This window comes from Alligator mississippiensis, chromosome 8 (genome assembly GCF_030867095.1).
Source record: "Alligator mississippiensis isolate rAllMis1 chromosome 8, rAllMis1, whole genome shotgun sequence".
Lineage (NCBI taxonomy): Eukaryota > Metazoa > Chordata > Crocodylia > Alligatoridae > Alligator > Alligator mississippiensis.
Window position 1 is genome coordinate 25,540,992 of NC_081831.1, and position 12,005 is coordinate 25,552,996.

At 51.8% G+C, this 12,005-nt stretch overlaps 1 protein-coding gene across 11 annotated transcripts in view; it reads right to left on the reverse strand.

Annotated features, from left to right (window-relative positions):
* The window catches only part of WIZ (WIZ zinc finger), a 117,913-nt gene that overhangs the window by 11,692 nt on the left and 94,216 nt on the right, over positions 1-12,005 (reverse strand). For all 11 annotated transcript variants that reach the window (XM_059732456.1, XM_059732453.1, XM_059732458.1 and 8 more), the window contains one exon: positions 197-361. In XM_059732456.1, the coding sequence (XP_059588439.1) occupies positions 197-361 (165 nt within the window). The remainder of the gene's footprint in view (positions 1-196; positions 362-12,005) is intronic.

The window sequence follows — 12,005 nt, forward strand, 5'->3', positions numbered from 1 at the left end:
ACAATTGCCCATTGAGAATAAGATGGTTATTAAAAAAAAAATAAAAAAATTACATGAATTTAAGAATAAAATAACTCTCATGAGGTCCCTTCCAGCCCTAAACTTCTGTGAATCTGAAATGGCCTCCTCCATGGTTCTTGGAAGAAAGACTTCCTTCTACAGGAAAAAGTGCCAGCTGTGGTGGGAAGGCACTTACTTTTGGAGTCCTGGGGGTCTGGCTTGCTTCCTGGTGGCTCAGGAGACAGCTTGGTCCCTATTCGGTTTGAAGGCTGATCCAGCTGACCAGAGGGAGCACTCTTCTTTGGGAGGGGTGGCAAGCCCAACTCAACTGCCACCATCTCATCCTCCTCAGAGGCCATGACTGCCAAGAGAAGGGAACACTGTAAATAGTGAAGTGTTAACAAAACTCACTCAACAGAAACCTGAATAAAGGTTAAGCCGCTCTGCCCACCATCAAAACGCCCTAAAAGTTATTCATTAGCTTCCTGTTACCAAGACCGAAGAATGGAAGTGACAAAAGCCTCCCAGCTCCTGCCAGCTATTCATGGGAACAGGAAGCTTTACAGGTAAGTTTACAGATAAGAGATACTGTTGGGCAAATCTGGCTGTCATCAACAGGCCAAGAACCATGGGCTCTCACATGCATTGGATGGGATCGCATTACTAATCACCACTGCACTGGGATGTAAAGGATTCCTCTGGAAACTGCCTGCTCCCTCAGCAGCATAGGGTCCACCCCTTCCCAGCCCCACCCCATTTCATAGTGCTGTTTATGTAGGAGTAGCTCTGGACATGGTCCAGACCTACACTGGGCTTGGCACTGGACAGACAGCCCTGCCAGCCCCTACCCATCTATTTGTTGCCAGTGAGGTAAGAATATACACATCACTGATGTAACAGCATTTTACAAACTAGTACAACTTGTCATGGACCCTTAGAAATTACAGTCCTGTCAGCACTTCGTAGGGATCAAGGAATTATTAACCACATCAAACAGAGCTTGCTAACATGACAGGGATACTGATACTCAGACCAACGGGCACGGCTCTCTGCAGTGGTTGTAAGATTAAATGGATAAAGGCAAAAGAACTGACAAGAGACCTTAGGAAAGGGCAAGGGCAACAGGGCTAGTGATGTTGCTTTGGGGAAGCGGATCATTTATTTAGGCTGTTTTCCATCCGGGTGTTTCATTTCCAATGCGAGCCTGCCAGAGAAAAAAAAGCTGCTCTCTCTTTTCTCGGTGGCTGTACAGGACAGGGCTGGAAGCAATGGCCTCAAGCTGCAGCAGGGTAAATTCAGGCTGAAGAACAGGAAGAACTTTCTGATTGTGAGAGTGGTCAAGCACTGGATAAACAGTCTTCAAATACCTGAAGGGCAATTATAGAAAGGATTGAGATGTGCTTTTCTCTGTGGGTGTAGGGGCAGAACTAGGAGCAAAGGCTGCAAACTGTACCAAAGGGAATTTAGATTGGAGATTAGAAGGAACGTTCAGACACGGACAATGGTCACACACTGGACAGAAAACAGACACTGGGCTGGCATGGTTTCATCAGCGATGATCCTGCCCTGAGCACGGGGTAGGACTAGTCTAATGTTTTTGAACTGCTTTTGTACCAGGTCCCATTTGTAAACATGGACAGCCAGTCCCAACCCACTGCCCCCTGTCCCCAGTGCATGGGGCAGGGGTGGGTGTGGTACATGGGGGGCCTCCAAGCAGCCCCTCGCAAGCTGGAACTCTGCCAGCCTACAAGGGAAAAACCAGTTTCCTGTGTTTTTCTCTTTTAAAGGAGAATCCATTTTTAAAGTTTGTTTGTGATCCTTTCATATATTCTCACCACCCCATGGGTTGAGAAACACTAGACTAGACCTCACAAGGTCCCTTCAGATCCTATGATCTTAGGGACACAACTAAGATGACTGCTGACAAAATGGATAAAAAAAAGCAATAGGCTTTGAGGAGCCTATAGACGACAGTGTCACCAGGCTAAGATTACTGGGCCCCACGGAGAACATTAGAGAATGAGTAAAAGGAACAGCTAAGACAAAGATGGATTCAGGCAGCTTGTACAACCCCCGCATTGCTCTGCCTAGTTCCTGGACTTGTCACCTGCTTGACAGCCGTTTAAGAAAAGGGGCAAATACAAGCTAAAGCAGACAGGTCCCTATGGGTCAGGCTATGCCCAGTCCCGGCAGAACGCACCGCCGCTCACACCCGAGCCACCAGGAACCAGTTACCCAGGAAGCTGCTACCTCGGCTGCTGCAAAAAGCAAGGGGGGGGGGCCCGCGGGCAACGTCACACTGCGGGGGATGCAGACCCCTCTGGAGGGTCCCAAAAGGCCGGCAGAAAGGGGGGGGGGCGGGATTCAAATGCCCAAGGGCTTCTTGGAGCCACTCGGTGGCAGTTTCCAGGGGGAGGGGGAATCACCTTGGCCCCCCCCAGGGCAAACTCGCACCTCAGGCCGGAGCCGTGACGTTGCTGCCCGCAGACACCCGCCAGCCCCGGCCACTTCTGGGGCACGGATTGGACTGGAAAGCCGAGGCTGCCCCGGATGTCCGGGCTAGTCGGGACCCCCCTGGGGTGATGCCGCGCCCGGGGCGGGGCTGGGGCCCAACGAGGGGGAACCTCTCCCGGCCCGGGCCAAGGCCGCCCCCCCGGCGCTAAAGTGCCTTCGGGGGCCCTGCTGCCTGCCCCTGGCGACAGGGTGGCCAGGGCAGGCCCGTCGCGAGGCGATGCGGGCGCAGGGCCCGGAGGCACCGGGCCTGTCACAGCGGGGGGGGAGGGGCACCGGCCGAGGCCGCCCCGCTGCAGCCGGCGCCGGGCGGAGGGGGGCGGGGAAGGGCTCACCAGGCTCGGGCGCGGCGTCTGGCTCGGGGTCCCCGGCCCCGCCCCGCGGTCGCGGCGGCGCCGCCGCTTTTGTCCCCCTGGGCGGCGCGGAGGTGGAGGCCGCCATCTTGGCTCCGGCGCACGCGGAGCGGCCGCTAGGCCGTGCAGCCGAGCGCCGAGGCGCCGGGCCTAGGCCTAGGCCTAGGGCTGGGCCGGGCCCCTCCCAGGCGGCGCAGCCGAGCGCCGAGGGGTCCGAGCAAGAGGCGCTGCCGCGCGACAGGAAAGGCGGCGGCCGGGCGGGGGGGGGCGCGCCGCCAGGCAGGACTAAACGAGCCACTGCGCCGCGGGCACAGGCCACTGCAGTGGCGCACCGAGCGATCGGCGGCCGGGGCCCGCCGTGCGTGAGCAGCAGAGGCCGTCGTTCTCCTGGACAGGCAGAAGCAGGGGAGTTCCGAGCGATAGAGCCAAGGACCTCCCCCACCCCCTCCCCAATGGTCTGGGGCCTGCCAAGGATGGGGCAGGGGCAGGTGCATGGGGGTGGGTATTAGGAGGACCCTCGCACCCCCCACATGCCACCTTGCAGGGCTGCTCTACCTGGTCCTGGCTCCTGTGGGGCCCCTCTAGCATGCTCAGCTCCTTTGGCTACTCCAGGTACCTTCTCGAGGGGTGACAGGGCTGCTCCTCTTCTGCTGGGCAGCCCCCTGCCCTTGCCCTGCCTGGCCTATCACAGCCATCCTTGCTGCTGACATCCTCCCCTGGCAGTCCAGGCAGCTGCCCTCAAAGCCCCAGTGCCCGAGGACAGACAGCCTGGCTGAGCTCACGGCACTGGGAGGTGACAGGTAGCATCACATCTGTCCCTATCTGCCGTGCCAACAGCAGGGACATGGGGTTGACAGGTGCTCTCACAGCAGTCAGAGCATGGCTTTACACCTCACATCTGTCAGCCAGACTGTAGCAGCAGGAGCAGCCAACACCTGCCTGGCCTGAGCACTGCCTGCCCATGGCCCAGAGTTGAGAACTTGCTGCCTGTGCAAAGCGTGGCAGGGAAGGGACTCCAGAGCCACATGAACCTGGCATGCCAGTACCTGCACCACTTGCCGGGCCGGCACTCAGACTCAGGGACAGGCCTGTTTCCTGGGCTATTGCTTTAGGAGGTCATGCTGGCCCCCGTCTCCAGAGCAGCTATCAACACCAATCCTTCACCCTTCTGACAGCCAGTCACAGGAGGAAGATCTGGGGAAGTCTCCAGCTTAAAACCCTACAGTGAAATACAGGAGTTAGAGTAGCCTTAGGGCTAGTACTACTTCCTGTGTTCCAGTGCTTTTCAAATGTTTTTGGCAGTGCATCCATTTACATGCAAAATATTACTGCTGGTTCCCCCTACACTCTAGGCATTTAAGCATGTTCACTCCTTAGGAAGAGTGTTGATGCCAACGTCAATGCAGTACTATTACTCACTGTGCACTGACCAATTAGAAGCTCCACCACCGTTAGTAACATTAGGACCCATGTAACCTGTTTGAAAACCACGGTCTTATTCTAGTAAAGTGCTCTCCAGCATTACAGGCATTGCAGCAATTCAGGCCTCTGCCCCATGACACCACATCACGACTTGCTTTGGGCAGAAAAAGAAAAATGCCAAAGTCCCTCTTTCCATTTTAAGACTTGTAGAATGGCTTGAGCCTACAGGGTGTGGGGCTTTCCAGGAGGCTGAACCACAAGGCAGTTTAAGGATGCCCAGGATCCAAACACCTCCTTACCACAGTCAGTAGAGAGAAGAAATTCACCTTCCCTTGAGTAAGACAATGCACAGACTTGGGACGTTCTTAAAAAAGGGGTTAGCATTTGGCTACGAAACGGATGACATTTAAATATGGGCATGAACTTTTAACCAAAGGACAGAGATCCAGAGAAAGTGGGTAAGGTTTTCCAAGAGCCTGGGGACAATGCAAGAAACACTTGCTATCTGCAAGGATGGGTACACAAATAATTGGCAAGAAGTCAAGATTTTTAAAAACAAAGAGCTTTCCCATTTCCACTGATGTTCAGTCTGATGTGGAGAACAGGGAGGCACTTTGTCAGAGGGTCTGAAATGAGGTAGATATAAATCTATTCAGCTGAAAGCTGGGTGCAAGGAGCAGCAAAGAAAATGCCCTCCCAGAAAGGGAGAGCATCATACACATTTGGCTCTTAAAACCAGTGAGTTCTCAGGGCATAAATGGGGGGAGGCGAGGGGAAGGGAAAGGACCCAGGGCAAGCAAGGTGGAAGCAGGTGTGGGAAATATAAAAACCGACAGACAGGAAGAACACCATGCTGAAAGCAAAGGTATTTTGAAACAAGCAGCTCTCATCTTCAGCTGTTTCCTAGGATCTGCACTCATAAACAGGCATGGCCTGCTAAGTAATGCTTCAAAGGTGACCAGTTCCTAAAGAAATATTTACAGACACCTTGACCTGCAGCAGCAGCCCAAGACAGCACTCCCTAACTCCAGAGCTTGCTTCAGACCCAGACGCTAGCCGTGCACCTCTCATCAACATAGACTGCACCTTCACTGGACAAAACAACAGATTATGACACCTGAGGTTCATTTGTGTGCCATTCAACCAATGTCAGATACACCCTCACCTGCTGACTGTGCCCCTTTGCTGTCTATTGTGGACAGATGGGGTGATCCCTATGTGTAAGAATGAATGAACACTGATGTGGCCCGCTGAGCAACTCTTGCAAAGCCAGCGGGTCAAGGCACTTAAGGGAGCCCACCCCTGCCCCAGCCCTGGTAAAATCTGTGGGCAAGGAAGGAGCCCCCCAGGGGACACTTGCCTGCCTGTACACAAATGCCAGGAGCTTGGGGAATAAGCAGGAGGAGCTCATCCTGCTCAATGCAAATAATTATGATGTCATAGGGACAACAGAGACCTGGTGGGACTCCACCCATGACTGGACCACGGGTATAGATGGCTATACCCTGTACAGGAGGGATAGTGTAGATAAAAGGGGCGGGGGTGTAGCTCTCTATGTTAAGGAAAGCTACACGTCCCTGCAACCCGATATTGGTGACCAGGGTGGACGGCTGGAGACCCTCTGGGTTAAAATCCGTGGAGAACATGGCACAGGGGACACAATGGTTGGGGTCTACTACAGACCTCCCACCCAAAGTCCTGAGCTTGACCAGGAGTTTGCCCGGGAACTGGCTGAGGCAGCATGCTCCAGGACCATGGTTGTCATGGGAGACTTCAATTACCCGGACATCTCATGGGAGGATCGCTCAGCAAAACCCAAGGAGTCGCAAAGCTTCCTCTCGTGCATGGATGACTTCTACCTGACTCAAGAAGTCTATGGGCCAACGAGAGGCAAAGCGCTGCTCAACCTGGTACTGCCTACTGGGGATGACCTAGTCGGCGACCTAGTGATCGACGGGAAGCTGGGTGACAGCGAACATGAGCTGATCACCTTCACCATCCACCGAAAAGCTGGCAAGTCAGTCAGCAACACGGAAGTCCTTGACTTCAGGAAAGCCGACTTTGACAAGCTCAGGAGGCTTGTCAGTGGGGCCCTAAGGGACCATGACCCCAGGGAGAGGGGAGTTCAAGAAGAGTGGTTGCTCCTCAAGGGAGTGATCCTCAATGCACAAGCTAAGTCTATTCCATCTCGGAGGAAAGGCAGCAAGAGGGCACAGCAGCCCCCCTGGCTCTCCAGGGACCTAGCAGACCTCCTGAGGCTAAAAAGAAAGGCCTACAAAGGATGGAGGATGGGAGTCACCTCCAAGGAGGATTATTCTGCACTGGTCCAGTCCTGCAGGGAGCATACCAGGAAAGCCAAGGCTGCAACTGAACTCCAACTAGCTTCGAGCATCAAGGACAATAAAAAGTCCTTTTTCAAATATGTGAGGAGCCGGAGGAAAAGCAGGGGCAACATTGGACCCCTGCTGAACCAGATGGGGCAACTGACAACTGACGCCCAGGAAAAAGCCAACCTATTAAATGGGTACTTTGCGTCAGTCTTTCATCAGTCCCATGGGACGCCCATGCCCACTACAGGATGGGGAAGTCCAGGTGAGGGTGATCCCCTGCCCTCCATTAATTCTGACCTTGTAAAGGAACATCTTGAGAAGCTGGATACCTTCAAGTCAGCCGGCCCTGACAATCTTCACCCCAGGGTACTCAAGGAGCTGGCGAGCATCATAGCCCAGCCTCTAGCGCGGATCTTTGAAAACTCTTGGCGCTCTGGTGTAGAGCCCGAAGACTGGAAGAAGGCCAATGTGGTGCCTATCTTCAAGAAACAGAGGAAAGTAGATCCGGCTAACTATAGGCCCATTAGCCTGACTTCTATCCCGGGGAAGATCTTAGAAAAGTTTATTAAAGAGGCCATCCTTAATGGACTGGCCGACGCCAACATCTTAAGGGATAGCCAGCATTGGTTTGTTGCGGGTAGGTCTTGCTTGACCAATCTCATTTCCTTCTATGACCAGGTGGCCTATCACCTGGACAAGGGAGAAGAGATTGATGTCATATATCTTGACTTCAAAAAAGCCTTTGATCTGGTATTCCATTATCACCTCTTGGCGAAACTGGCCAATTGTCGCCTTGGGTCCACCACGATCCACTGGCTGGAAAATTGGCTCCGTCGTCAGACCCAGAGGGTAGTAATTGATGGAAGTCACTCATCGTGGTGTCCTGTGACCAGTGGGGTCCCCCAAGGCTCAGTCCTTGGACCCATATTGTTTAACATCTTCATTAATGATGTGGACACTGGAGTCAGAAGCGGACTGGCCAAGTTCGCCAATGACACCAAACTTTGGGGCAAAGCATCCACACCAGAAGACAGGCGGGTGATCCAGGCTGACTTGCACAGGCTCAGCAAGTGGGCGGATGAGAATCTGATGGGATTCAACACCGATAAATGCAAGGTTCTCCACCTAGGGAAGAAAAACCCGCAGCATCCTTATAGGCTCAGCAGTGCTATGCTGGCTAGCACTATGGAAGAAAGAGACTTGGGGGTCATCATTGACCACAAGATGAACATGAGCCTGCAGTGCGATGCTGCGGCTAGTAAAGCGACCAAAATGCTGGCTTGCATCCATAGATGCTTCTCAAGCAAATCCCGGGACGTCATTCTCCCATTGTACTCAGCCTTGGTGAGGCCGCAGCTGGAGTACTGCGTCCAGTTTTGGGCTCCACAATTCAAAAAGGATGTGGAGAAGCTTGGGAGAGTCCAGAGAAGAGCCACGCGCATGATCAGAGGTCAGGGAAGCAGACCCTACGATGACAGGCTGAGAGCCCTGGGGCTCTTTAGCCTGGAAAAGCGCAGGCTCAGGGGTGATTTGATGGCCACCTATAAGTTTATCAGGGGTGACCACTAGTATCTGGGGGAACGTTTGTTCACCAGAGCGCCCCAAGGGATGATGACTAGGTCGAATGGTCATAAACTACTACAAGACCGTTTCAGGCTGGACATAAGGAAGAATTTCTTTACTGTCCGAGCCCCCAAGGTCTGGAACAGCCTGCCACCGGAGGTGGTTCAAGCGCCTACATTGAACACCTTCAAAAGCAAACTGGATGCTTATCTTGCTGGGATCCTATGACCCCAGCTGACTTCCTGCCCTTTGGGCAGGGGGCTGGACTCGATGATCTTCCGAGGTCCCTTCCAGCCCTAATGTCTACGAAATCTATGATATAACATCAATTTCAGAAAGACACACAAGCCTGGATCAGAACATGAACTGCCCTGGGCACTCCACTGTTGACCTTAAAGTGATTGTTCTTAGACAACAATTAAAAAAGAACTTGAATGGGAAATTGCAGAACAAGAAATCATTCACAGACTGGATTGTGTTAAGTACCATCTAAACCAAGACTATAGATTCTTATCCCCTTACCTGGATAAAGCCCTGTGCCCCTCTGTGGGTTAACTTCTGTTTTTCTCCTACCCACCTTGCCTCTCCCAGCAATGCCCCCTTCCCCATCCTTTGTATTCTAATCACTGCTTTCTATTTAGAAGCTCTACTTCCTGCAGTCTCTTCGCAGCATCTGAGAAAGTAAGCAAATGCTTTTGAAAGCTTATTCTACACATTTCTGATTTAGTTAGTCCAGGGATGACAAAGATGCAGCCTGCAGGCTGGATCCAGCCCACAAAATCCTATCATCTGACCCACCGTGCTGCCCTCGAGTCTTGGACTGAACCACTGTGCCACATGCTCATGTGCAACTGGTGTTTAGAGCTGGTCGGTGGGCCTGATCCGTCCCACCAACTGGCCCTGCAGCACTTATCCAGCCTGCAGGGGCTGATGAGGTTGATACACCTGAGTTACTCTGTGAAGTGCAAATCTACCCTGCTTTCCACCCAGTACAAATTGTCTGGGTCACTTTAAGGCCACAGTCCTTATACTCTAGGACAGCTTCAACTGACAGGCTTGGAACAAAAATTCATAACCTTACTGGACACTAAATACCATGGAATAAACAGAGACATTGGTTTCATGATTCACTGTAATCTAACTGGTGTTTCTTCTAATCTCTCTGGTACTTCACAGGTAATGACAGCCCCTTTCTCTTCTGAATGGTTGTGTTCTTTTACATAAAGAGGTAATCTTCTCTTGCTTTGAAGTTACTTCTGATAACTTCTTGCTCCTTTTTACAGCTCTCCTTTTCTGTAAGTGCCTGTTTTACATACAGGGTTAAATACAAGCCAGTGTTTTATCTGGTACTTATCTTAGGCTGCTTCTGCTTCTTTCCCAGACCCCAGGAAGGCAGTTTACGTCCCAAAACTTGTCCAACATCTCTCCCAGCTATAGGGTTGGTCTAATAAAAGATATCACACCAAAGACCCCTTGCTTCTTACACAGGTCACTTCAAAGTATGTGCTACCTACAGTGGCAAGGAGGACTTGCTGATGTCTTGCTGTTAATGAGACAGCTGCAGCTAACCTAGGCTGAACAACAGCCATTGAGATGGGCCTAAAAGAGAGGAAGTTCAGATAGTGTGGGGGAAAACCCCCTGACTGAAGTGCAAGCTGAAAGAGGGGGGCATGCCTTGCACCAGCTCAGTCTGGGAACACCAATCATACTGCAACCCAAAGGAGAAAAGGCCAGAACAAGACTTCTTAGTGGCCCCTGTTGGATACTGCAAACCCCCAAATAACTTACCAGAAAGAAGGGAACTGAGGCCAAGAGACAGTGGAAGTTTTTCCTTTTAGTTCGCAGGATATCATAGGCAGAATGTACCACAGGTATAACAGTCCTGCTAAAGCAAATGGAAGCTAATGCAACACAATCATGCCAAGAGACATGCCTGACAGGCCAGCACCAACCCCAATTCTTAGAGCACATGGTTGATAAAGAACAAACCAAGGAAAGGCCAAGTCCTTCACATCCTTGCAGTGGCAGGATACTGGCAGTGCTCTCATCCCCCTGATTTACCTGGGGCATGTGGGTTTTCTTCATGCTTTCATAGTTGCATAGTTGTTAGGGTCGGAAGGGACCTGAGCAGATCATCAAGACCGACCCCCTGCTGTGGCAGGAAAGAGTACTGGGGTGAAATGACCCCGGCAAGGTGTTCATCCAGCCTCCTTTTAAAGACCCCCAGGGTAGGAGCCAGCACCACTTCTCTTGGAAGTTGGTTCCAGATCCTAGCTGCCCTGACAGTGAAGTAGCGTCTCCTGATGTCTAGCTTGAATCTACCCTCTGCCAGCTTGTGACCGTTATTTCTAGTCACTCCTGGTAGTGCTCGGGAGAACAGGGACTCCCCCAATGCCTGGTGGTCCCCCCTGACTAGTTTGTAACAGGCCACTAGACCCCCCCTCAGCCTTCTCTTGTGGAGGCTGAACAGGTTCAGGTCCCTTAGCCTCTCCTTGTAGGGCCTGCCCTGCTCCTCCTGATCATGAGGGTGGCCCTCCTCTGGACCCTCTTCATGTTGTTCACATCCCTCCTGAAGTGTGGCGCCATGGCTTTCAAACACCATGGCTGGTAGTTGTGGGTCAGGGTTCCTCCTGCAGTTTTAAGAATAGGTTCGACAAATGCTTGTCTCGGATGGCTCACATTGGGATGATCCTGTGTCAAGTGGGGTTGGAATAGATGCAACTCCTAAGGTCCCGTCCAGCCCCACTTTTCTATGATTGCTAAAATGCTGCAACCAAGACCTGGTATCAGAATGTGGGTCACTCCTCAGCAAGGTAAAACAGTAGGGGGGCAAACCCATGTCTGCCCTGTCTCAGGTGGGCAAGTTCTTTACAAGGGTCTTAGAACATGCTGTGGGCAAAATCTGCAGATGCAGAGAAGCACTGTTCTGAGATTTGAAGCAAGATGTGTGAGGAAAGACTGAATGAGCTGAGTTTATTTATAGAGAAGAGAAGATTGAGGGGGTATTTGATAACAGTCTTCAAACACCTGAAGGATGATTACAGAGAAGATGGAGATGGGCTTTTCTTTGGCCACAGGGGACAAGACTAGAAGCAATGGCCTAAAGCTGCAGCAGGGGAAATTTAGGTTGGAGATTAGGAATAAGTGTTTCACTAGGAGGGTTTTCAAGAACTGAAACAGGCTAGCCAGAAGTTTTCAAGAGCAGGTTAGACGGGCACTTCACCCAGATAGCTTAGTCAGGGATGATCCTGCCTTGAACAGGGGACTGGACTAGATGACCTCATGAGGTCCCTTCCAGTCCTACTTTCCTATGATCCTAGGAGGCAGTTCTCAATCTCATCTTCTCTACTATGGTGATTTTAGGATGTTTCCAAACTGACAGCCATACTAGCAGGTACCACCAGCTTTGCAATGGGGTGCCACTGTAGCTAGGTGGTGACAACAGGACACCTGTGGTGGGCTGGTCCAGATGGCTTTCAGGTTCTGGCACCAGGTGTATCCGAATATAGATATACATCCAGTGAACAAACGGGTACACAAGATAACTGCAGGACCTTGGTTTCTGGCCAGTGACACACCATGGATTTCTTACAAACCATGAACAGCTGCAAAGATTTGGAGAAAGCTCCCTTTAGATGTTAGGGGCTGCTGCTGCATTTGAGACTTCGATCTGCCAATGTATGCAATCCCCCAGAAGGTTAGGATCATAAAGAAGCCCGTACTTAGGTTTGAATGAATAGCTTGAAGCTTCAGCCAAGAGGCTAAAGCTGATTAAAGGAGATGACAGTGCAGTTTTCTAGCTGGAAACTGTATCCAAGTTATTGGG